This window comes from Desmodus rotundus, chromosome 2 (genome assembly GCF_022682495.2).
Source record: "Desmodus rotundus isolate HL8 chromosome 2, HLdesRot8A.1, whole genome shotgun sequence".
NCBI lineage: Eukaryota > Metazoa > Chordata > Mammalia > Chiroptera > Phyllostomidae > Desmodus > Desmodus rotundus.
Genome location: NC_071388.1, coordinates 147,363,100 through 147,390,069, shown reverse-complemented (window position 1 = coordinate 147,390,069; position 26,970 = coordinate 147,363,100). Strand labels below are relative to the sequence as shown.

The 26,970-nt window shown below is 36.2% G+C and overlaps 1 protein-coding gene across 12 annotated transcripts in view; it reads right to left on the bottom strand.

The window, feature by feature from the left end:
* The window catches only part of PKP4 (plakophilin 4), a 239,995-nt gene that overhangs the window by 156,990 nt on the left and 56,035 nt on the right, over positions 1-26,970 (bottom strand). For 8 of the 12 annotated variants that reach the window (XM_053918693.1, XM_053918695.1, XM_053918696.1 and 5 more), the window contains exon 2: positions 7,866-8,002. The exons of 2 other annotated variants lie outside the window; for them this stretch is intronic. In XM_053918693.1, the coding sequence (XP_053774668.1) occupies positions 7,866-7,997 (132 nt within the window). In that variant the 5' untranslated portion in view covers positions 7,998-8,002. Of the gene's footprint in view, positions 1-7,649; positions 7,747-7,865; positions 8,003-26,970 lie in introns of those variants that run through there. 2 more of the 12 variants (XM_053918702.1, XM_053918703.2) reach the window with 2 other exon arrangements.

Below are 26,970 nucleotides of genomic sequence, written 5' to 3'. Positions count from 1 at the left end.
TTCAAAAAATTATAGCTTTAAAGGAAGAAATATGAGGTTGCTAAGGTCATGAAAAAAAATGGAGGTGCTCATTTAGTTCACACTTTGGCAGGCTTACTCTTTTTTTAAACAAAACATTTATAAAAAATATTTTGCAAAGGGGAGAAATAATAATTCACATCAATTTCATGATGAAATAAGTTCCTAAAGGAATAACAGAATAAAGAAAGGTTAAATATGGAGCAAATAATAAGAATTAGTTCCCTCGTGTGCAGTGGCTAGGGACCTTTGTCTTGATTTAGACTTTAGGAATGATTTTAGGAAAACTTGCAAATCAGATACATGCTTTTAGGGTAGGTAACACCACATGATTAACACATCTTTTTATGTCATGCTGCTTTACAGAAACTGTCATATGTAAAAGTCTACAAATTAAATAGTCTATAATTTGAAATGTCTTGAATTCCAAATTTTAAAGGAAAATAAAATTTTCTATCAAGAGCCGAGAGATTTCAATTCTAAGAAAACTACCTTCCAGTTTATGATAGCCATTTTCATCTGTGAAATATGATTAATATAGAATTTAGTTATATAACATGCATTTGTCTTCAAGTTTCAATCATGTGCTCTTTCAATCTGCTTGCAGACTATTTCTATTATTTGTAAACCCTGTATTATTAAGGTTTGAATGCATAAAACCTCACAGTTCTGTAAGATAAAACACTGATAAAATATCTGTCTTTGAAGTACTTGAAAAAAGCTATACATTTTCAATGATTTGTCTTAGCAATGCCTAAAACAAACTAATCATAACGTAAACTATTTGCAGATCTAATCATTTTGGAAGCAATACATTCATAAAATACAAACACATGCAATAAGACCATATGAACCCATTCTGCAGAAGTAACAAAAATGGCAATTTAGAAATTGGGAACACTTAAACAGGAAGATACTGTTTTGTCATAGCATGGAATAACTTCAAGATTGTACCTGAGGGGAAAAATACGTTTCTGAAGTATTTGTCTCTAAAGAAACACGATCACACAGTGCAGAGAGTTCAGTGTTGAACGATGCTGTCATCCACTCAATCTCACCACTCAGCATTCACTCATTTCGAATTTAATAGCATACACTTTGCGTGTACAGGGGAAAAATTATTCTATATATTCATATAGGAACTGTGAACAGAAAGGGAAATTATTTTAAACATGCCAAGTCAGGGTTGGCTTTAAGTATTAATAAAAAATAGTCTATTATTTTCAAATGTATAAGAAATGTAATGCTAACTCATTGGTATATTAAAGTTAAGATTGCCTAAGTTAACAAATTTACATAAAACTGATAATACAATATATTTCTATAGCCCGCTCAAATTGAAAAAGGGGTAGAAGTATATGTTTTTGGATTTTGTATTTCAAATTAATGGATATTCACAATGTGCCCAATTACTGTACATAAAAGTATAAAATATGGTTTGTGCTTCTGCATTCTTCTGAAGGTAGACACTGTATGAAGCACATCATCTTTGTATGTCTCCTTACCATTCCCCTTCCCTACCCACTCCCTTTCTTGAACCGAGAGCTTTGATTACAAGAAGCTGTCAACCAATACACTTTATCTAGTAAAAGCAAGCATGAGTTAACAGAAGGGGGAAAGTGAGCACTTTTACTTTCTTAGTTCATGAACCCTAGAAGTGTTTTGGGGGCACCTACTATGTATTCCCACATCCTACGTAAGGGAGCTAGCTGTGTGTGAAAAGCCAGATGGAATCTGTTCAAATTCCTGGAATTTGTCAATGCATCTAAAAAAATGTCTGCAACTGAATCAAATAAAACACTCAGAATGTATTCCTTATTCAGAATGTATTCCTAGGATATATAGGATTGGCGAATTTTTCTAATAGGTCCAAATGATCATTCATCAGTTTCCCAGGAAACACGGGAACATGTCAAAATATATGTTAGCTATAATTGTCATTAGCTAACTTGGCAATCTACTTTTTTATATTGCTGAGGGAATTTTTTTTTTGAAGACTCAAATACTGAATAAACCTGTTTACCACACTGTATTGTATTCTTTTTTTTAAGTATCTTTTATTGTTTATGCTATTTCAGTTGTCCTATTTTTTCCTACCTTTCTATTCCCCTCTGTCACAGAGATACCTGAAGTGGGAGATACCTACATCATTAACACATGGAAGAGAAATATTACATTTGTTACCACAATATGTGCAACTTACGAGAACTCATTTTCTGAGAACCAAGGATCAGGGTTCAGAATTCTTGAATCCTGGCCCAACAGTGTCGTAAGAACTCTACCACTTGTGTTCGAGGATGCAGTTCAGGCACAGAAGAATTCACTATACATTAGACAATAATTACAAGTACCAGGATAATTCAGTTACCAATAAAAAAATTACTAAGTTACTAATTTAAAAAAATGTGAACTTTTAGGCATTGTACTTCCAGTACAGGGCTTTTAGCTACACTACAAACTATACTTGTTTACAGCTGAAATAAAAATTTTGTCTTCTTCATGCTGTTGAGGTGTGTCAGCGAAACTATTTCATTGTAAATAAACTTAGGGGCCAAATAAAAGGAAGTTGCAAAGGCAGGTGCACAGCAGTTGAGTTGTTTCAGTTTCAGGGGAATAAAGTAAATAATTGTACTGGAACCGGTTCAGTTCTGGGCATGCTGCCATACAGGAAGGGTGTGTAATTACTGAGGCTAATATATCCATGTAAAAATGAAGTAATATCAATATGGGCACAGTTGGGCTCCAAATTTCCTCATTTTATCTTCAAAAAGTAAGGATCTCTCATGACTCTCATTTCAGTCTTTGAAATTTAAATATCACAAGTTAATACTGAAGGTAGAATTGTAATTTTCACAAAAGTTGGAAAATAATATCTTGAAAGCTAGTGTTCTCTTTGAGAGCCTCACAAGTGAAGAACATTGCAATTTTCACTCAAAGACAACAAAAGAAGTACACATGGCATCTAATTTAGGACTTCACCAGAGTAAGAGTATATACAGATAGAATTATTATGTTTTACCTCATCTATTCTTTGCTTACCATTTCATGCTATCTAAAATGGCCACAACCTTAAGTCTGGATTCCAAACTTCTAAAATCATAAACCAAAAATAAGAAGTGTGGTTTGTGAGAGAACAATGGAATGGAAATTAGTGCGGCTGAGTATGGCCAAGTTCAAATAGAGATCTCAAATATTCAAGCAACATCATTAGAAAATATAAAAGAGAATATGCAGTACATGTGTGATTTTACAGAATGTAAATCAACTTACATATTATATAGAGCTAGGAAATACACTTGGTAATCTTATTCGTGATTGGCCACAAGGTCTTTTAAAGAGTGTTTCTACAATCCAGGATCCTATCCTGTCAATTATAAAAGTAAAGTTTACTCTCCCAATTGGTTAATAATAGCCTGCACATGGCCCTTGGATTACTATTTCCTTTGTGCCTGTGAAGTGAGTGTGTAGAAGTGGAGGCAAAGTTCTGGATGAGCAGCCAGTGTCTTATCAAATTCCAGCTCCTCTGAATCCAAAGACATCCTGTCCATTGCAAGAATGAATCTAGCATTTTATCCTAGGTTTTCATAAGAGGAGAAAGGGAGCTTTGAAGGCATCACATCTGGCCACATTTCTTTATCTTACTGTGTATAAGCTATTAAGCTAGGCACTAGACCATTCTTAAATTCTCCAGATATTTGATAATGATCAGAATACAAAAAAAAAAAATCCTTGTTTCCAACACCAGTAATCATCTTGAACTCCTGGACTCTATTAGGACCTGAGCTAAACCGTAGAACCTGCCAAACGATGGTCCTGATTATAGCCAACTGGTAGCTTAAAGTTCACTTGACATTTCCTGTAATTTCAGGTTTTAGTCCAAGGACCACATTTCTTTGTTATTCCCATGGGTTGAGTCTTTACTTCTCTCAAAGCATGATCCTTAACTGAGAGACATTTCTTCAATGGTTTTCTGTATTACCTGGTATAGATGATACTGGTAGGTAATTCTTTGACATCACCAAGATAACCACATCCTTTTATTCCCTACACTTAATTTTCAGCTAAGTTAAGAGAGGTGGGACATGACTTTTCTAACCTTATGTCATTATTTGACCATCAATATAAAATGAAACTTAGTTTGCTTCATGGAGAGATTGCATTTAATTCCTAGATCAGTATGGATATATGCAACTCAAATTGTCTTCAGGACAAGGACATACAGCTGGGTACTTAGTTTTCTAGGTGCTATCTGAAATTCTCTTAGTAATGTTTCTACGAATGTGGCCATAGGTCTCACAATCTTCAAAAAATGACCAATTGGAGACAAATTATTCTGATAGCCAGTGTTATTCATCCATTTCCTTCTTTATTCAAGAAAGATATCATTTTAAGTGTAGGCTTAATATATTAAAGGGACGGGGGGAGGAACTGGTAACGTGTGTGAAACAAATGTATAAAACATGGCTCTGTCCTTAGGAAGCTGATTATATAATCCAAAGAAGCGCGCAGTAAGTGTCACAGCAGTCCTTTAAAGTGCTAAGGGAGGTCAGGAGATTTGACTTCAGGCCGGGTGACCATGGCTTCAGGAAAGAGGCAGCACTTGAACAGAAGTAGGTTCTTTCTTTCTATGTGCACAAGAGCAAGGACTTCAAAACAAAATAATTGCACAGGCATGCACCTATGTGACTGACATAAATATGAAGGGTTATCACATTACAAGACAGAGGGAATATGAATATTATCATTTTGTCAAAAGAGTAAGGAACAGCTTCTGGCTTCTAGATCCTAAAAAAGAATGGCTCTGTAGAGGAAGACTCAACTGCTTGTATGATACCCTAAAACCAATTTCAGATAGTAACAGAGTAACAATTTGTTAACAAAACTGCTCTGGCTGCCTGTCATTTCCTTCCCAACTTCCTTCCATAAGTTGCCCAGGGGGAATATGTACCAACTGCTTTAGTGGCTTGATTGTGCTTTATTCAAGAACCTACACCTTCCCTCTCAAAAGTTAGGTGTATGCTGAAAGATACCACTTTTCTTTGACCAAGTGCCTTGATGTTATGTTTGGGGTTGCACAAAATCAGCATATTAAAAAAATTATTTTCACATGCTCTATTTCTTATAATATATACCTAAAACTGTTCTGTGAGACCAACATGGTGAAGTTTTGAGAGTTTAATTCCACACAAAAGTGAAATACTGTCACAGCATAAATATGGCTCAATATTCAGAATGTTGCCTTGTCTTCAGATCAATGTCTAAGAAGGCTCACTGAACCCCGATATATATTTAAAAACAGAACTACCTGTTCTTCCTAAGAAAAGCGTTTTCCTCTTATGTAGAAGTGACGATGACAATAGTAATATTAGTCCTTACTATGAGCACTGTTGTATTTTATATAATTTATGTAATTTATATAATTTATGTAATTTAATGCCCTCAATAACTATTATTATCCCCATTTCATAGAAGAGAAACTAAGGCACAGAGAAGTTGAGAAATCTTCCCAATACCACACAGTAAGTAGTGAAGCTGGGACTGGAACCCAGACCATCCACCCAGTTGCACTGAAAGTGCTCTTTTCCCTCTGTAGTGTAATGAAACATCCTTCCTGAGATACAGCTGCCACCAAACAAGGTCTGTTCTTTGACATCAGTGGAGCTGATACCACTAATCCATGGCTATGATCACGGCACAGTAGCATGGCATATTTTTAAGTAATCATGTATCCCATCCAAGAATATGGCTCTATTGACACAAAACATGATCAAGGACATAATATAATATTAGCTATTCCATTTGCGTCTAACATGACTAAGAATGTCACATTCTAATATGTTAGAATCAAATATATAAGATAAACTTTAATCGATTTTCTTATTCCTAACTTCTAACTTTTCTGTGCTCTGTCTCATTGGGCAGATGATAGGGAGTGATGTATTTTAGGGAAGTCCTAAGAAATTTTTATGCCAACTACAGAGAAATTAGAGCATCTTACCTGGTGCCACAAAAATCCTATGCAAACTAGAGTTAACTATTTAAAGTCAGGTGAGTGTCTTGGAATAAGAGATAGATACAACATCTTGGGTTGAATGATTGAAATACTGACTGCACACTGAATAACCAACTTTAAAAGAAATTAAGAATGGAAACTGTAAATGTATATTAATGAACTTAAATTCTTAGAACAGGAATAGAAGCAAAAGAGTAGAATATTTCCTCTTACTAAAAAATAATCTGGGAGATATAATTTGTCTAATAAATGACAAATATCAGTGGGGTTTTTTTGGCTATCATGAGAAACTGGAACCCTTCTTGCCATCTCCCAGATGATATCCACTCAGAACACTATTTATTGACAAAAGATAAAATTTTCAAGTCATCTGAAGCCATCAAGGAATTCCAGTGCCAAAATCATGATGGGTTTCCAATTTTCTTCAGCATGCAGGGTATCTGGTTGCAAGATACAAAAGTTCCTGTTGCTGTTTATGAACAGTTTCTACTTTTACGTCAGTTCTGGGCCTTTTGATAAATTTACCGTCATGTTTCACAAAATGCAGTATACTTTATGAGTTCCCAATAAATCACAGCTTTTTCATTTTACAGCTCCTTGGGTCAAATCTCGACAAGGAGTACTATAAATAAAAGAAGAGTCCCTTTTTCTTCCCCCAAAGTGAGAGAAGCTTAGATTATCTGTGGTTTGGTGAAAAATAAAAATAGTACTGACTATAATTTTCTTGTTGTCTTCTCAAATTCTTAAATTGTGGGATGTTTAAAAACTAATTTCAGGGAGGAATGGAAAATATTTTGACATCTTGATATTAGAATAAGTTGTGAAATCATTTTTTCTTGAAAATACAGCTGTAATGCCAGACCCATGTCATAGTTCTAATTCTTTCATACCACATACCTAGCTCTAAGGTACAGCAAGCAGTGAAATAATGAGGTATTAAATATCCCTTTATTCTTTGACATCATTAGTCATTGAAACTACTGATACTGATTCTTAAAAGAATATTCCAGCAAATATACATCTAAGTTTACATCTCTTGAGAAAAAATGACCCAAAGTTTTAATAAAAAATTTTAAATTAATAATTAGATTATATCTAACACAATAACCCTCACAGAGGGCAAACATTTGTGTTTCGTTTTGGAAAGAAGGGCAGAAAAGAAATCTATCCCTGTAGTTTTAAATTTACATTCACTTTATTAAACTTTTAAATCTTAAGAAACTAAACTCAGGAATTCCAATTCTCTAAGCACAACAGGTAAGATCAAATTTGGAAGGCTACTTGGGGTTAAAGGATAAACAGTATTCAGGGCTTTAAGGAAATCAACATAAACGTGACACTGAAGCAAACTGGCACGGTTTGACAAGAATTGGAACACTAGTTCACGGAATGCATACACTTTGATTCAGACAAACACAACAAATATAGCCTTTATCCCCAAACCGCAGACAACCCTACACAATACCTATGTTAAAATGTTCAACACATCTAAGGCTATTACAGACCTCCTGATAGAAAAGTCAGTAATAGAACTACGCTTTACGAAGCTTGGCGTGCATGCACACACTCCGCAATGGGGAGAGACAGAGACACCGATCACCATCAATGTTGTCCTTACTTGCAGACGTACAAGTATCCTGCATGTTCCGATTCTGACTGGCACCTGGAGCAGCTCTACATGCCAGTCATCCCAATGTACTCAGGGATGTAAACACCTTATAATTAGAAAACGTGAAGGCGTCAAGGATGTTAAACAAATTTAAAACACATCCAAAGATAATTTTTAAAGGCACTGAAGAAATAATTAATTGCAAATTCCAATAAGAGGATGTACCTGCTCCTTCACAGAAGCTAGAATAGTGGTGGCTGTGGTCTCGGGTTCCATGCCTGGGCCAGTGGAGGCAGCTTCCTGGCGGATCTGTGGTTGCCCCTCCTCCACCAATGAGGCCTGCTCAGGAGCTGGCATTCCTCCTGCAATCAAGCAGGCAAAGGGTTAACACTTTCTCAAGGGCTCCAATGTAAAAACAGGCTGGAGCTGAGGATTTGCGGACAGTTCCTAGGAAGTACTGCAGACTTCTACACACAATGATCCAAACTCCTGACAGCTATTCGATTTTTAGAAGGCAACATCCAGAATTAAAAGTATAGCAGGTACTACCAAATACTAAAAAATAAAGTTAAAAGTAATGATAATAAATTCTAAGAAAATATTTAAACATCATAGTCAAAAATGACATGAAAAGTGTTGGGGAGGAGGGCTCTTAAAAAGTTACTAGGGAAAAAGCTTGTTAAATTGATGAATCTTGTCATTGGATAACCAATAAGCAAATATGATTATCTTATCATTGAAACAAAAAATAAATACTCTATAATGATGGAAGGGCCAGTTTTCAAAAAAGTACATACACAGAAGACATCTACAAATGTTCGAAAGCATTAATGATTACAGAAGAGGTCTATGCAGCAGAATATTGCTTTATTCTTGACATATTAATAAGCAGAAACAGGAAATGGGTCTGACTACTTTCTGTATTCCCCCCTTCATGAAGAGTCCATAAGCCTGCTGTGGCAGTTGAATTCTCCATCTCCTATTTCCATGGTACCCAAGGCTCAGGTGGGCCCAAAGCTGCAAGGACAAGTTTCCTCAAGTGTGAGCAGAAGGAGAAGCTTCAGACTTGAAGTAAGCAGGACTAGGATGAAAATCTAAGCGATCTTGGACAAGTTACCACCTCACTGAGTCCCACTTCCCTCACTTATTAAGAAAAGTGCACTTTGCTAATTCTTTATATAACACAATGGGATGATTTTATGCCAAACTATTTTTTAGTATGTGTTGTATGCTTAGTATGAGATGTAAAATACCTAAAGTATCATCAGCTGGATAAAATAACTCATTTCTGCATTTAACGAGTGCTTATTAAAGACATGAGGTCTATAAAGAAAAAAAGCCACATATAAAGATCCTAGATTAGCATTTAAGACATTTAAAGATATGAAAATATTCTATGCCATTGAAAAATTAGACACCTTAAAATAAGCAGATGGTTGCAAGGAACAAAAATGTTACTATGCAACAGTGAAAAAATATAACGCCAAAAATCAAAATTTTGAAAATGTCAGGAGTATAATACTATGAAACAACCAATATATTAGAAAAAGAAGCATAAATTCAGCAAACAAAGAGAATTTGGAAAAAAAGATATAGAAATGTCATTGGCAAAGTACTTATTATTAATTCTTTACCACAAAGAGGAGGAGCCTTACTGTTCAAAGAAAGATACAGAATTATATTATTGTAATTATATTCCATCACTCTGAGTGTACCACACTTAATTTCACAGTATTTACCATGATGACTTTGTTCAGAGTCGCTGAAATTCGATGAGCATTCTCAGAGTGCCACTCTGTCCATGTGTTTGGCAGGGTGATAAGGGGACACAGGCATGAGGACAGGTCACTGACCATTAGAGTCATCATCTAGCTGAGGCAGCAGAACATGAATCAGATCAGGCTATAGTACAGCAAGATGCAAGGGATGCAACATAACAACACTAAAGCTGATGAAAATAGGTTGGGAAGAGTTTATACATTTGTAAAAGAAATTACTACTCAGCAGTAAAATTTTCACAGGTACGGGTGATGTTTTCATTCTCTGCTTTCTCAAAGACCAACAGACATTACAGGTGATCGCGAACACTCATGCAATGAAGAATGAGGGTGAGACAATCCCCTATCCTTCATCTTTGGAACGGTCCCAAAATAGCACAACCAATGTTGGACAGAAGAGGGAGAGCACAACTAATGACAAATTATACACCTATCAAGGTTGTCCGTTTTCTTGTAGTTCTCATAACAATTTAAAGAGTTTCAGGACTGAGTCAAAGACTGGAGTCACAGGATGGTATTATGACTTCTTGTCACTAGCAAACAAAAAAAGTACTTAGTACTTATGTAGCAAAGAGACTGAAAAATTAGGCCTCATGCTTCCCTCAATGACCCCAACTTGCCTCACTTGAATTCTCAGGACCTGAGAAAACTTGCAAATAGGTTGCTGGATCATATAGGGGCTCCCTGGAGAATCACAGAGAATGGAAGAGGTACCAAAAAACTGGAAGCAGGAAAATGCCATTTCTGTTTTTGGAAAGCAGAAAGTAGATTCTGTTCATGTTAGAAACTAAAGAGCTAGACACAGATCTTAGGTGAGATTCTTAAAAGGATTCTGTCCAAAAGACAATGTGTGAGAACTAAAAGCGGGCACACCAAAGAAAAATTAGGTTACACTGGTCTAATTTCTGTCTTTGGCAGTGTAACCACAGAAATGCATAGTGTCTAGACTCTGGTGAGGCATGTATAATGTTAGAGCATCCCCTGCCCTGACACTGTAAGCAGCATGAAAATGAGGCTGACAAAAGGGCAACTGCTGACTGTTACAATCTGTAAATAGCTGAATGAAACTTATCATCCTATAGGGATTTCTAATGTAATGCTGGGGAGATCTAATAATCACCCAATCCTAACCAAAATCTGTAGCCATAATGTAAATAATAATATATAATGCATGCTCAAATTCTTCAATGACTAAGAATACTGTATTTACCACATGGTAAAATTAAAATAGGAGTAACATTGCTGAACTGCAGTAATGAGCTACCTCTATAAGATAAAACAATAGGAATCAATGTCTGGTCTTGTATTTAGGCTATCTCAGCAGGACACAGGAGAAAAGATATAGGTACTTCAGTTTCAAGAGAGAATGACTGAACCAGGAATGAGACAAAGCTGCCCTGAAGCTGAGGTGCTCTCATGCTGTATTAGTATCATAAAGTAGTATTCAAGATAATAGAAAGAGGTGGACAAATGAGCACACACCTGTCCTTCAAGTTCCCCAGGACATGTCCACTTTCAGTTATGGGTGGCATATTAACAGGAATAGACACAAGTATATCCATTCAAGAGATGATGAGTAGGATAGGGAAAGAATTCGGTCATTATTTCCAGATAGAGGAATGCAGATGAAATGAATGACAGCTCAGGTTCCTTATGAGCTCAAGCCTTGGCAGGAGACGCAAAAAGAACAGTTAATAGATCAAAAAGAGAAATTTTGACCTCAAAAATAAAGGGACTAAGCAGACAAGAAGATAGCTACAAAGCTCTCATGGACAGCCATAGACAAAGTTAGACATTTTAGGCTAGACCGAAAACTAATGGTCTTGTAACACACTCGTATTAGCCTGTATTATTGCTGTCTTTATACACCGGATCAAATTTGGCTAATGATATTACTTTTTTATTGTTTATTCTATTACAGTTGTCCCAATTTTTTTCCCTTTTGTGTTCTCCACCTAGCCCACCCCTCTCACCCACAGTCCATTCCCTCTCCCTTGTCCTTGTCCACGGGTCATTCATACATGTTCTTTGACTAATCACTTCCCCTTCCTTCCACCATTGCCCCTACCCCACTCCTACAGCCATCAGTCTGTTCTATGCTTCCATGTCTCAGGTTCTATTTTTCTCATAGATTATTTTGTTCATTACATCCCAGTTAGAAGTAAGGTATTTGTCTTTCTCTTACTGGCTTATTTCACTTAGCATAATAGTCTCCAGTTCCATCCATGCTGTTGCAAAAGGTAGGAATTTATTCTTTCTTTCTACTGTGTAGTATTCCATTGTATAAATGTACCACAGTTTTTTAACCAACTCATCTACTAATGGACAATTGGGCTGTTCCCAACACTTGACTATTATAATTGGCATTGCTATGAACATTGGGGTGCATAGGTTCTTCTGAATTGGTGTTTCAGGATCCTTAGGGTACATTCCTAGCAGTGGAATTGTTGGGTCAGAAGGCAGTTTCATTTTTAATTTTTTAAGGAAATTCCACGCTGTTTTCCACAGTGGCTGCACCAGTCTGCATTCCCATCAACAGTGGACGGGGGTTTCCTTTTCTCCACATCCTTGCCAGCACTTGTTTGTTGATGGCCATTCTGACAGGTGCAAGGTAATCTCACTGTGATTTTAATTTCCGTCTCTTTGATGGTCAGTGATGTTGAGCATTTTCTCATGTCTAAGGGCCATTTGTATTTCCTCCTTAGAGAAGTATCTATTCAGCTCCTTCACCCATTTTTTGAAATGGATTGTTTTCCTGGTGTTGAGTCATACAATTGATATAAAATGAAGTCTGTCTAGAAAAAGTCCAGCCATTTTAATATAATGAGAACAATTTGCAAGACATTGATGTAACCTGGCAGTCAAGGAGAGTGGACTGGAAAGCACATGAGTGAATAATGATGACATGACTGTATTAGTCAGTGGGGGCGGTAGACACCTTTGAGTTGCCATCTGTACTGTGTGGCCGTCACACTCAAAGTGACTGAGTGGAGCAAAAAATCTGCATCAAATTTTGCATTAATCTTGAACATTCATTCCAGTGAGAAAACTACTCGGATGATTCAGAAGGCTGCAGTTATGTCTGGTGCAGAGTTGTTAGCAAAACATCAAATCACCCAGGTGGCTCAGCCCCACTGTAGCCCAGATTTGGTGCCCTGTGACTTCTGGCTTTTCTCAAACTAAAATCACCTTTGAAAGGGAAGGGATTTCAGACCGTCGATGAGATTCAGGAAAATATGATGGGGCAGCTGATGGTGACTGGAAAAACTGTATGAGGACCCAAGGTGCCTACTTTGAAGGGGACTAAGGGGCCACTGTCCTATACACAATTTTTCTTGTATCTTGCATCTTCTTCAATAAATATCTCTATTTTTCATATTACATGGCTGGATGCCTTCTGGACAGACCTCGTATATTGAAGATTAAAACCTTGTCTGAACATCAATGGCAAGTACATTCTCCCATACATTTGGTCGCCTTTTCATTTACATGATCGTTAGTGTCTTTAGCTGAGCAGAAACTTCTTCATTTGATGTAGTCCCATTTGTTTAGTTTTTCCTTTATTTCCCTTGACCTAGGAGATATATTGGCAAAAATATTGCTACATGGGATGTATGAAATTTTACTGCCTATGTTTTCTGACAGAACTTTTATGGTATCATGACTTCTATTTAAGGCTTCTATCCATTTTGAGTTTATTCTAGTGTATGTTGTAAGTTGGTGGTGTAGTTTCATTTTTTTTGCACATACCACCAGTCCAGTTATCCCAACACCATTTATTGAAGAGACTGTTTTTACTACATCATATGTTTGTTTGCCCCCTTTGTCAAATATTAATCAGAGACATGGGTTTATTTCGTGGCTCTCTAATCATGATCATAGAGACATGGGTTTATTTCTGGGCTCTCTATTCTGTTCCATTGATCTATGTTTCTGTTCTTACACCATTACCAGACTGTTTTTATTAAAGTGGCCTTGTAGTATAGTTTAATATCAGGTATTGTAATCCCTCCAACTTTGTTCTTACTCAAAGTTGCTGAGGCTATTTGGAGTCTTTTTTTGTTCCATGTAAATTTGTACAGTATTTGTTCTAGATCTGTCAAATATGCCATTGGTATTTTAATAGGAACTATGTTGAATCTATAGATTCCTTTGGGTAATATGGACATTTTAATGATGTTAATTCTTTCAACCCATGAACAGGGTATATGTTTCCATTTATTTGTGTCTTCCTTAATTTCTTTCTTCAGTGTTCTATAGTTTTTCTGAGTACAGGTGTTTTATCTCCTTGGTTAAATTTATTCTTAGGTACTTTATTTTTCTTGCTGCTATAGTAAATGGGATTATTTTCTTAGTTCTATTTCTGACAGTTCATTGTTGGTGTACAGAAATGCCATTGATTTCTGAATATTGACTTTGTATACCCTACTTTGCCAAATTCACTTATTAGGTTGAGTAGTTTTTTGGTAGAGCCTGAGGGTTTTCTATGTTCACTATCATGTCATCTGCAAATAATGACAGATTTACTTCCTCCTTTCCAATTTGGGTGCCTTTTATTTCTTCTTATTGTCTGATTGCTGTGGCTAGGACCTCTAGTATCTAGTACTATGTTGAATAAGAGTAGTGAAAGTGGGCACCCTTGTCTTGTTCCTGATCTGAAGGGAAACACTTTTATAGTTTTTGCCCACTGAGTACGATGTTGGCAGTAGGTTTCTTATATATGGCCTTAATTACATTGAGTGGTATGCTCCTTCTATTCCCACATTGCTGAGGGTTTTGTTTTTTTTTTAAATCATAAATGGGTGCTGGATTTCATCAAATGCTTTCTCAGCATCTATCGATATTATCATGTAATTTCTTTCCTTCATTTTGTTTATGTGGTATATTACATTTACTTATTTGGGAATAATGTATCATCCTTGCATCCCTGGGATAAATCCCACTTGATCATGGTGTATGATCTATTTAAAGTATTGCTGGAGCTGGACTCTCAATATTTTGTTGAGCATTTTAGTATCTACATTCATCAGAGATGTTGGCCTGTAATTTTCTTTCTTTGTTGCATCTTTATCTGGTTTTGGAATTAGGATTAATACAGGACTCATAAAAAGAGTTTGGGAGGCTTACCTCTTCTTGAAATTTCTTGGAATAGTTTGCAAAGGATAGGTGTTAGTTCTTCTTTGAATGTTTGGTAAAATTCGCCTCTGAAGCCATTTGGTCCAGGGCTTTTGTGTGCTGGGAGTTTTTTGATTACTGCCTCAATTTTTGCTAGTTGTTATCTGTCTGTTTCGGCTTTCGCTTCTTTCTGATTGAGTTTTGGAAAATTTTATGTTTCTAGTATTTGTCTATTTTCCCTAGGTTGTCCACGTTCTAGGCATATAGTTGTTCATGGTAATTTCTTGTAATCCCTTGTATTTCTGTGGTATCAGTTGTAACTTTGTCTCTCCTTTCTGATTTTATTTTTTTTGATCCTCTATATTTTATTTTCTTGATGAATCTGTTTAAAGGTGTTGTCAATTTTGTTTATCTTTTCAAAGAACCAGCTCCTAGATTGATTATTTGGATTGTTTTTTAGTTTGTAGGTCATTTAATTTGGCTCTGATCTTGATTATTTCCTTACTTCCACTCACTCTGTTTTATTTGTTGTTTTTTTTACCTGTTGTTTTGTAGCTTTTTTTAGATGTAAGGTTCAATTGTTTATTTGAGAGTTTTCTTTCTTCTTTGGGTAGGCCTGTATTGCTATGAAGTTCCCTCTTCAGGACTGCCTTTGCTGTGTCCATAGGTTTTGGGTTGTTGTGTGTTCATTTTCATTTGTTTCCAGATAGTTTTTGACTTTTTTCTTCAATCTCATTGTTAACCCATTCACTGTTTAATGGCATGTTACTTAGTCTCCATGTTGTTGAGTTTTTCTTTGAGATTGGTTTCTAGAAAATTTCAAGCCATTGTGATCCAGAAGATGCTTGATATGACCTGAATTTTCTTGATTTGTTAAGGCATTTTTGTGCCCCATAATGTGGGCTATCTTTGAAAAGATCAATATACATTTGAAAGGAATGTATATTTTGCTTCTTTGGAGTGAAAAGTTCTGTAAATACCTATTAAGTCCTTTTGACCTAGAATGTCATTCAATGTCTCAATATCCTTATTTATTCTTTGTTTGATTATATTACTTTTAATGAAAATTAAATTCTAGAGTTATAAGAACAAGTTTAGGAAGGTCTTTCCATTTGGAGCAAACACTGAAATCTCCAAAATTTCAAAAATTGATTGCCCTCTAAAGGTGGTATATTCCCCATCATGAGAGGTCCTTAATCATAGGTTTGATGATCTAGTAGCAGGAATGATATAGAAGGGATCCTGCACTGGGTAAAAACGAACAGGAAACAGAGTTCTCTGACTCTTGAGACTAACACTAAGATAAGACAACTTTCATATTCTGAATTGATGTGAATGCTACACAGGAGTTTTCAGAACAGATGCCTATCATATGACACCTCTGAAGGCCAGGAAGCTGTGCTTTTCACGAGGGCATGATGGATACTGGAAATCTTAGTGCTGTGTGTCTCTCTCTCTGTCTGGCTGTGAAAAGGAAGCTCAGAGCTGAGTTTTTCACCAACTCTAACAAGTATGTTCTCATTTTATCCCAGTTATTAATTATTAAATTTATTCTTCACTCAGGTCTAATTTTATCATTTAGTTGATTTGCATCCTTTTCAGCCTTATAAAAAAACACTTTTTGAAAGGGTATCTTCACATAATTTTTATTGAAGACAAAAAAGTTTTTATGTGTTTACTAACAGTAACTGTTAGTATAATTTTGTGTGTATCTCAATCTTATAGTAAACTACAAGTGATTAACAAAAAATTTTTCTTTTCAAGACAGGAGGAGGACACATACATTCTAGTGCTATTACTGAAATCTCAAGGCTGTGGATATAATATATGGCAAATTGATGTAATACAGCATATGGGCACAGCCTATGACTCAATACCTGTATAATCCCTTCTTACTACAGATGATACTAATCTACAAAATCATCTCTGTGCTAAATGTCTCTGGAATAGAAGATAAACTAGATACTGGATTTTCCTCTAGTTACTCATTTTTCCTTTCCTTACTAGTATTTTTTGGTCAAAATATACTAAATATACTTTGCTTCTTATCCAGCAAAGAAATTGGAATCCACACATTTAATCTCTTTTCTTTTGCATTAGTAATCCGGATTTTAACACACATTTCATCATTTCATTCTGAACACTCAAAAAATGTTATAATGGTTAGTGAGTATTTCAAAATTGATAAAATAATGATGCCCAAGAACAACATAAGAAAAATGAGAGAAAATAAGCATGAATAATTTAATGAGTGAAGATATTGAAAATATAGAATAATAAGTTTGTTAAATGAATAGAATAAAATGTACTGCTTTAAGAATGTGTCAATCTTAAGTGGCCATCACCTTAAAACAGACTAGTATATACATAGATTGCTATGTATGAATATCAAGATAACCACAAACCAGAAGCCTATAATAGATACACAAAAGAATTTTAAAAAGGGCTCCAAACACAACACTAACTAAAGTCAACAATCAGAAGGGAAGAGAGCAAGAGAAAAAGAACAGAAAAAACTTACAAAAACAACACCCCCCTCCAAAATGGTTATTATCAACAAGACAAGAAATAACAAGTGTTGAAGAGGATGTGGAGAAAAGGAACACTCATTCACTATTGGTGGGAATGCACAGTGGTACAGCCACTATGGAACACAGTACAGCAGTTCCTCAAAAATTGAGAATAGAGTTACTCTATGACCCATCAATTTCCTCTTCTGAGTATTTACCTGAAAACTCAGAAACATTTATTCACAAAAATATACGCACTGTATGTTTATTCCAGCACCATTCATGGTGGATAAGACATGGAAACAACCAAAGTGTCCTTTTGATAGATGATAGGATAAATAAGATGTGGTGCATATATACTAAGGAATACTACTCAGCCATAAGAGAAGATGAAATAACTGCCTTTGCAATAACATGGATGGACCTTGAGAATATGATGTTAAGCAAAATAAGTCAGTCAGGAAAAGCTAAGAACCATGTGATTTCACTCATAGGTGGGATATAAAACTGAAACTCATAGACACAGACAACAGTATGGTGGATACCAGAGGGAAGGGGGAGGGATACTAAAGGGTAAAGGGGACCAAATATATGGTGATGGAAGATGATCTGACTTCGGGTGGTAGGCATACAATGCAATATGTAGATCATGTTACCATATAAATGTATACGTGGAACCTATATGATCTATTAACCAATGTCACCCTAATAAATTTAAAAAATGAAAAAAAAAAGCAACAAAGTGGAGACAGGGAACATACCTCAACATAATAAAGGCTATATATGACAAATCCACATCATACTCAATAGTGAAGAGATGAAAATTTTCCTTGAAGATTAGGAATAAGACAAGGATGTCCACTCTCACTTTTGTTCAACACTGTGTTGAAGTCCTAGCCACATCAGTCAGACATGAAAAAGAAATAAAAAGCAACTAAATGGAAAAAAGGAAGTAAAACTGTCAGTATTTGCAGATGACATGACATTATATAGTGAACCTTAAAGATTCCACCCACCCCGCAAAAACCCAATTAGAATAAATGACTTAAGTTGTAGAATACAAAATTAATATACAGAAATCTGTTGTGTTCTATACAGCAATTAAGAAACTACCTTAAAAAGAAAATGAGATAACTACCCCATTTACAATTGCATGTAAAAGAATAAATACCTAGGAATAAATTTAACCACAGAAGTGAAAGACTCATAATTGAAAAACTGTTAAGACACTGACATAAAACTGAAGATGATACAAATAAATGGAATGATATACCATTTAATATCAATGATGGGAACAATTAATAGTTAAATATTAATATATCCATACTATGCAAAGCAATATACAGATTCAATGCTATCTCTACCAAAATACCAACAGCATGTTTCACAGTACTAAAAGCAATAATCCTGAAATTTGGATGGAACTACAAAAGACCCTGAATAGCCAATGCAATGATGAGAAAGAAGAACAAAGCTGCAGTTATCTTGCTCTCTAATTTTGAACTATACTAAAAAGACACAGTAATAAAAGAAGGATGGTACTAGCATAAAAAGACACACATAAAAATAGATCAATGGAACAAAATAAAGCACCCAGAAGTAAACTCAAGCTTATATGGTCAATAAATCTTTGACACAGAAGGCAAAAATATGTAATGTGGCAAAGACAGTTTCTTCAATAAACGGTGCTAGGAAAACTGGACAGCTACATGAAAAAAATGAAAATGGATCACTTTCTTATACCATATACAAGAGTAAACTCAAATAAAGACTTAAACTTAAGACCCAAAACAATTAAACTCCTATTGTAGAAGAAAACATACACAGTAAACTCTTTGATATAGCTCTTAGCAATATACTTTTTGATATTGTCTCCTCAGGCAAGGGCAACAAAAACAAAATGAACACATGGGAGTACATTAAACTAAAAAGCTTCTGCATAGCAAAGAAAACCATCAATAAAATGAACAGGCAACCTATTGAATGCAAATGATATATTTGATAGGGGTTATATCCAAAATACATAAATAATTCATGCAACTCAACATAAAAAAATTTTGATTAATAAATGGATGGAGAACCTGAATAGACATTTCTCTGTATAGAGGACATACAGATGGCCAACAGACTACGAAAAGATGCTCGACATCACTAATCAGGTTAATGCAAATCAAAACCACAATGAGATGTTATCTCACATCTGTTAGAATGGCTATTATCAAAAAGAAAAAAGTAAGTGTTGGCAAGGATATAGAGGAGGAGGACCCACCCCACACTGCTGGTAGGATTATATATTGGCACAGTCCCTATGGAAGAGTATGGAGGTTCCTTAAATATTAAAAATAGAACTTCCATACAACCCAGCAATCCTACTTATGAGTATCCGAAGAAAGTGGAAACACTAATTTGAAAAGATGCATGTACCCCTATGTTGATTTGTTCATTACAGCATTATTTACAATAGCCAAGATATGGAATCAACTTGTGTCTGTTGATCAATAAATAAACAAACAAGTGGTGTGTGCTATAAATGTTACATTAAACAGTTGTAAAATTTTGCCATTTGTGTCAAGATGGGTGGATCTAGAGGGTATGACGCTAAGTGATAAAAGTCAGATGAAGAAAGACGATACCATCACTTCACTTACAATCTAAAAGACAAAACAAACAGAAACAGACTCACAGACACAGAGGTCAAACTGATGGTCTGGGGTGGGGGTGGTAGGAGGATGGGTGAAAAGGTGAAAGGGACTAAGAGGTACACACTTCCAGTTACGAAATAAATAAGTCATGGGGATACAAAGTATAGCATAGGGAGTATAGTCGATAATACTGAAATAAGTTTGACTCATGACTGACGGTTATCACTCATGGTAGAGTTATCATGGTGATTACTTGGTAAGGTATGTAAATGTTGAATCATTATGCTGTATACCTGAAGCTAATATAGTGTCACCTATACTTCAAAACATGTTAAATAAGCATTAGATGAACAAAATATCACAAGAGCAGAAAAAATTACTGAGTATCCTATGTAACCCTAACTCTTTCTCAGTTCCTAATGCCATGAAATAACAAAAAAGCATTTTCTTTCTTATGATAAGAAAATTAGTGTAGAAATTTTAAATGCCCGCAGTATACCAAAAAGTCAGAAAAATAATGGCTGCAGACCTAGGACAAAATACCCAGAGGACACCACAACACAAAAGAGAAAAGGGTCTGCTTTAGAGGTTGGAACATTTGGTGGGAGAGCTGCTTAGTTCCAGGTGAAGATCAGATAATCAAGGGTAGAAAGACAGTGTAGCACTGTGGTCACCCCCTGTCCCGGATGTGCTCAAAACAGCTGCCATAGGCAAAGGAGCGATCCATAGGGAACAGGGCCTTAGCCAGCTACTGATGGAGAGAGACCAAATTTCCCAAACAGGGCAAGTGTAATAGGCAGAACTATTGTAATATCCTTTGTGTTTAAATTAAAAGCTGTATGCATAAAAGAGAAAAAGCCGGAGACCTTGGGAGCGGGGGGGGGGAGTTACAGGATAAAAACAAAAAATACAATGGGATTAATAATTTTTTAATTTTATTTATTTTTTTAAGAGACAGAGGAATGGACGGACAGAAATATTGATTTGTTGTTCCACCCATTCATGCATTCATTGGTTGATTCTTTTGTGTGCCTAACTGAGGATGAAACCAGCAACCCTGGGGCATTGGAACAATGCTCCAACCAACTGAGCTAGCTGGCCAGGGCAATGAATAATTTTTTTAAAGAGTATTTCATAAGAGTGATCTAAATAATTTTCCCAGAGACTGAAAAGAAAGGAGAAAGAAAAAGATAAATAATTTGGAGATTACTGTTAGTTTATTAAAAGTACTAAGAGAGAAAAAAGGAGAATAAATACTAAAAAATAAATGGAAACTTCTGACAGCTGAAAACTAATCATTTAAAATGGGCCAGTAAGTGAAAAAAAGGAATGAAAAAGATAAACAACATGCAGACCCAATTCACAGAAATTTCTTGGTTCCAAGAATAAAGAAAAGATTGTAATTGTTACCGTGGAGGAAAAACAAACCACTTACAAAGAAATGAGAATCAGTTTGTCATGAGACCTCTTACCAACTACAGATAAAGCAAGAGCTTCTGGTAATGACCAAATATTATGACTCAAATATGAAATCAAAATAAAGGCATTTTAGGACATACCACTATTCAAAGTATGCAGTGTCAATAATCTTTCAAAGGAAGTTCCACAACCAAAAAGCAATTATGATAGAGGAAGGATTAGGGCACAAGGTACAGTGCTAAGTAATTAATTCAGGAAGTTGAAGGTTAAGTCTAAACTCCAAATGATTATCAACATGAGAGAAGTGAGGAGCTGAAAAAAATAAAATTGTACTAATGCTCTTACTTAATTTAGCGTAAAGAAATACCACTACATTCGGACTATAAGACGCAGCCCCCCAAATTGGGGGGGGGCTGTGTCTTATAGTCCGAATTTGGTTTACCTGGCTCGCCTGTGGGTGGGGGGGTGGCGGTGGAGTGGGTCGCCCCCCCCCCCCCCATTTTCCTCCTCTAAAACCTAGGTGCGTCTTATGGCCTGAAAAATGCAGTACATAAGAGTAACTCAAGGTCACTGTGCTTTCTCTGTCCTCTTGGGGAAAAGGCAGATCCCACTGCCCACCCCTAGAATGTGGGGCTGCCCTCTTTAGACTCACAGAATGTGGTAGATGTGATCCTAGAAGGCCTTGTGGCTTTGCCTTATGGAACCTTGAGATCATTATGCTATGAAAGAGCTCGAGATTAAAAGACGCCATGGAGACAGAGGCACATGGATCCTAGCCACTCCAGCCAAGATCTCAGAACATGTAAGACAGGCCACCTTAGAAAGTGCCCTGACCAAACTGTTGAACCTCCTGGCATCCTACAATTGTGAGAAATTTAAAAATCACCGAGCCACTTAGATTTAGGATGACTCGTTACAAGATGAATAAGTGATACTAACACAACCAAGAAGACAGGAAATGAGGATGAAGAAAAAATAACGTTTTTAAGTATTGTAAGATATAAAAAATTTCAATTTTACATGCTGAATTACCTCACAAAAATATAATTTAGTCAATGCATTATTGATTTTCCACTTCTGTACTACACTATAAAGTTTGTTATTGAAAGTATAAAGATGAATAAGACCCTGACCTCTAATTCAATTTACAGTCTAGAAGGGAAGACAAGTGAAGAAACAACTATAATAAAATGCAACTGGAGATAAACAAGGCACTAAGAGCTCAAATACAGAAGGCAGGTGCTCAATGAAGGGTTTCAATGGGCATGTATAAAAGGGAACCCTATTCCAGGGCTAGCAAAAGGACCCAGGTGGGGAAAAGCCCACCAATAAAGCATTAATTAATGTAATTAAGATTTTATATTTAGCCCTGGCTGGTGTAGCTCAGTGGATTGAGCGCTAGCTGCAAACCCAAGGGTTGCCAGTTCGATTCCCAGTCAGGGCATGTGCCTGGGTTGTGGGCTAGGTCCCCGGAGGGGGACATGCGAGAGGCAACCACACATTGGGTGGGAAAAAAAGATTTTATATTTAAAAATTTGCTTTAGGTTCAAGAGATTTCTCAAAAATGTCCCTAGACTGTTGTTTTATATCATTTGCAATTAAGGACATAGTAAGTCGTATCAAATCTCAAGATGTTTAAATAAAAGATTTGTTTTTATCTTAGTTTTCAAATCAAACGCTAGTTTTAACAAAGATTAAAGATTAATAAAATCACTAGCATTTCACATTTGGGGATTTAGAAATATGGTAATTTATAAGTGAATTACTAGGAGCAATGAAGTAAAATCATTTAATTAAGGACTCTGGCATTTAAAATATTAATAAGGGTGTTTTAAAAATAAAAGATATACAGTCTAGTAACAACCTGTTACCTTATGCAGTGATTATCTTTTTCATTCATGATATTGATTTTTCTTTTTACATTAAGTGGCTAAATGATTTTTCAGTGTCGTGGAATTTATATTAGGCTGACTAGCACAAAATAACCTAGAAGTTCTGTACTATACTTTTTAGAATTCCTGCATTAGACTTCTATTTAAATTATAAATGTCATTTGAATGGTGCAATATAAAATCTAAAGTTCTCAAAGTCATGCTCCATGGCTACTTCTAGTATGTCAAAAACAAGGCTCCTATGGTAAGTCTGGAAAATACTGCAGAGCATGCTTCCTCTCAAAAGATGCCTAAATACCTTGTTAAAGTGTGATCTGTAAACCAGTTACACTGGTAGCAGTTTAGAACTTGTAAAAAATGCAGAATTTCAGGCCTCACCCTGACCTACTAAATCAGAATCGTCATGGGAATAAGACCCCGGTATTTTTTTTCCACAGTTTTTGTTGTCCAAGTACAGTTGTCTCCATTTTGACCCCCACCACGCCCTCCCACCCAAGCCATTCCCACTTCCCACCCTTGATCCTACCCCTCTTTGGTTTTGTACATGTGTCCTTTACACATGCTCCTGAAAACCCTCCCCTCTTTCTCCCCCATTATCCCCTCCCCACTGGTTATGTCAGTTTGTTCTTAATTTCAATGTCTCTGGTTATATTTTGCTTGCTTGTTGTGAACCTATGCACCCCAATATTCATAGCAGCACAATTTACAATAGCCAAGTATTGGAAGCAACCTAAGTGCCCATCAGTAAATGAATGGATCAAAATCTATGGTACATTTACACAATGGAATACTATGCAGCAGAAAGAAATAAAGACCCCGGTATCTTATACACACCTTCAAGTTTGAGAGGCAGTGGTGTAGAGCATTTTAAAGACTTGAAGAGATGTTAAAGTGAACTTGTTTAATCTTATTTAACGCAGTATCTCACTTATTTGACCTCCACTCTTTTTGAGGGTCACCCATTAAAATTCTGAGGAACATACTTTAGGAAACCCACAATATAATAATCATTGTTAAAAATGAGCAAAGTAGCTAGAAAGAGGTATTGTTCTATCCTTCACAATTAAAATTTGGCTCTCCCCAGCTTTCCCAATGTCAGCGTATTAAAAAAAAAACACTAAGTACTTTTAAGAATATGATACAAAAAATTAATTTTTCAATAAAGATTCCTGCCAACTAAATTAAATATGAAATTGTGCTTGGGCTATAAGTTGGATATCAATTGTATGGAAAAGTTAGTTTCTAAATGAAGGAATGAATAATTGATTTTCCAGAAAAAAAACTAAGCCTGCACCAGGCCACGTGCACATTTTAATTATATTTTTCATGCTTATATCATAAACATTCATTAGAAATAGACTAAGAGCATGGTACATACTAGTCATTTTGTTGTGGAAATCAACTCTCCATCTGGGACTTATGTAAGAATTTGCCTAAAACATGTCCCGTTCAAGATGGTTGTTAAGCTGTAAAAGGTGCTTTATCAAAAGCACAGATAAAAGTTAAGTTTTGAATCAGCAAAAAAAGTTAAGTATCAGCAAAACCATTGACTATACCTATTTAAGTCACTTATTTAAAAGTATATTTTATTGATTATGCTATTACAGTTGTCCCAATTTTTGTCTCCCCTATTTCCCCTGCTGCCCTGTACCCACCTCTCACCAGCATCCTTCCCCCCCCTTAGATCAGGCCCATGGGTCATATATATAAGATCTTTGGTTTCTCCATTTCCCATACTATTCTTAACCTCCCCCTGTCTATTTTGTACCTACCATACGTACTTGTTATTCCCTGTACCTTTTCTGCCATTCTCCCCTCCCCCACTGATAACCCTCCATGTTATCTCCATTTCTGTGATTCTGTTCTAGTTGTTTGCTTAGTTTGTTTTTTTCTTTTTTAAGTTCAATTGTTGATTGTTGGGGTTTGTTGTCATTTTACTGTTCTTACTTTTGATCTTCTTTGTCTTAGATAAGTCCCTTTAACATTTCATAAATGAGGGCTTGGTGGTGATGAATTCCTTTAATTTGACCTTATTTGGGAAGCACTTTATCTGCCTTTCCATTCTAAATGAAAGCTTTGCTGGATAGAGTAATCTTGGATGTAGGTCCTTGCCTTTCGTGACTTTGAATACTTCTTTCTAGCCCTTTCTTGCCTGTAAGGTTTCTGTTGAGAAATCAGCTGATAGTCTTATGGGAATTCCTTTGTAGGTAACTCCTTTTGTCTTGCTGCTTTTAAGATTCTCTCATCTTTTATCTTGGATAACTTAATTATGATGTGTCTTGATGTGTCCCTCCTTGTGTCCAATTCCTTTGGGACTCTCTGAGCTTCCTGGACTTCCTGGAAGTCTGTTTCCTTCCCCAGATTGGGGAAATTTTCTTTCATTATTTGTTCAAAAAGTTTTCAATTTTTTGTTCTTCCTATTCTCCTTCTGGCACCCCTATGATTTGGATGTTGGAACATTTAAAGTTGTCCCAGGGGTTCCCAAACCTCTCCTGATTTTTTTTTTTAATTCTTGTTTCTTCATTCTGTTCTGGTTGAATGTTTATTTCTTCCTTCTGTTCCAAACCGTTGATTTGAGTCCTGGTTTCCTTCCCGTCACTGTTGGTTCCCTGTTCATTTTCCTTTATTTCACTTTGCATAGACCTCACTTCTTCCTCTATTTTGCATCCTTACTCAATCATTTCTGTGAGCATCCTGATTACCAATGTTTTGAACTCTGTATCTGATAGGTTGGCTATTTCCTCTTCACTTTGTTCTTTTTCTGGAGTTTTGATCTATTCTTTCATTTGGGCCATATTTCTTTGTGTTGGTGTACCTAGTATGTTGTAAGGGGCGGAGCCTTAGGTACTTGCCAGGGAGGGGCAACCCACATTGCTGTGTTGTGATGCTGTACATGGGGGAGGGGTCCGAGAGGGAACCATGTTGCTTGCTCAGCTCTCACCCCATTTTCAGTCACTTAACATACTACCCAGAAGCAAATTGGGCCCTTATGGTGCTGATTCCCAGGTGGGTGGGTTTGTGTACATTCTAGATCCCTGTGGATCTCTCCAAGAAACTCTCCTGTGAGGTGAGAACTTTCTCCCACTGCTACAACCCCCCCACATTTTTACAGCTAGAGGTTTTCGAGGGTTTAGTTTTCCACACCACAACCCTGGGATGCAAGGTTTGTCTCCCTCCCTAGTTGTTCCTCCCCACTGACCCACACATGAATGTGGGACCTCCAGGTCTGCCATCCGCTGTCTCGCCCACTGCCTTGCTGCTATCCTCTCCACCGTGGCTGCCCATCTCTGCCCTTCCTACCAGTCTGGATGAATGTTTACTCTTTAACTCCTTGGTTGTCTGACTTCCATAGTTTGATTTGGGGGCAGTTCTGGTTGTTTTTGGTTTTTAAATTTGTTGTTGCCCTTCTTTTGGTTATGCGAGGAAGCAAAGCATAGCTACCTATGCCTCCATGTTGGCCGAAATAGTCTGTTTAAGTCGCTTTTAACAATGCTGATTTAAACAATGATACATCAAATCATTTCCAATGTCTTAAGTAGCTCTTTATGGAGAAAAAAAGAAAATTCTAGATTTAAAATGGCACTAAAAAATAAAGTAGGTAGATTAACAAATGTAAAAACAATCCTTTCTGTTCATGTCTTTGGCAACCTAAAGTTAGAGAAATGATGGTTATCTTCCAGTTTCCTTTAATCAATTTAGATTCTGTATGCCTGATACCATATTTTGTTTTCAAAAAGACAAACACATTTTCACACTTAACATCTCCAAACAGCTTTGTAAAGGAAACACAAGAAAAAATATCAACCTTAAATGCCTCTAGAATTTTGTTGTTGACAGATGGAACATGTGGGATTATACTGCAATTTCCTATTCTGTATATCCTGAATATTTCCTATACTGTTCTGTATCCCCTGACCATATACTGCAGGTTCAGTAAGGGCAGGGATGATTTTCATCAGGATCACCACTGTATT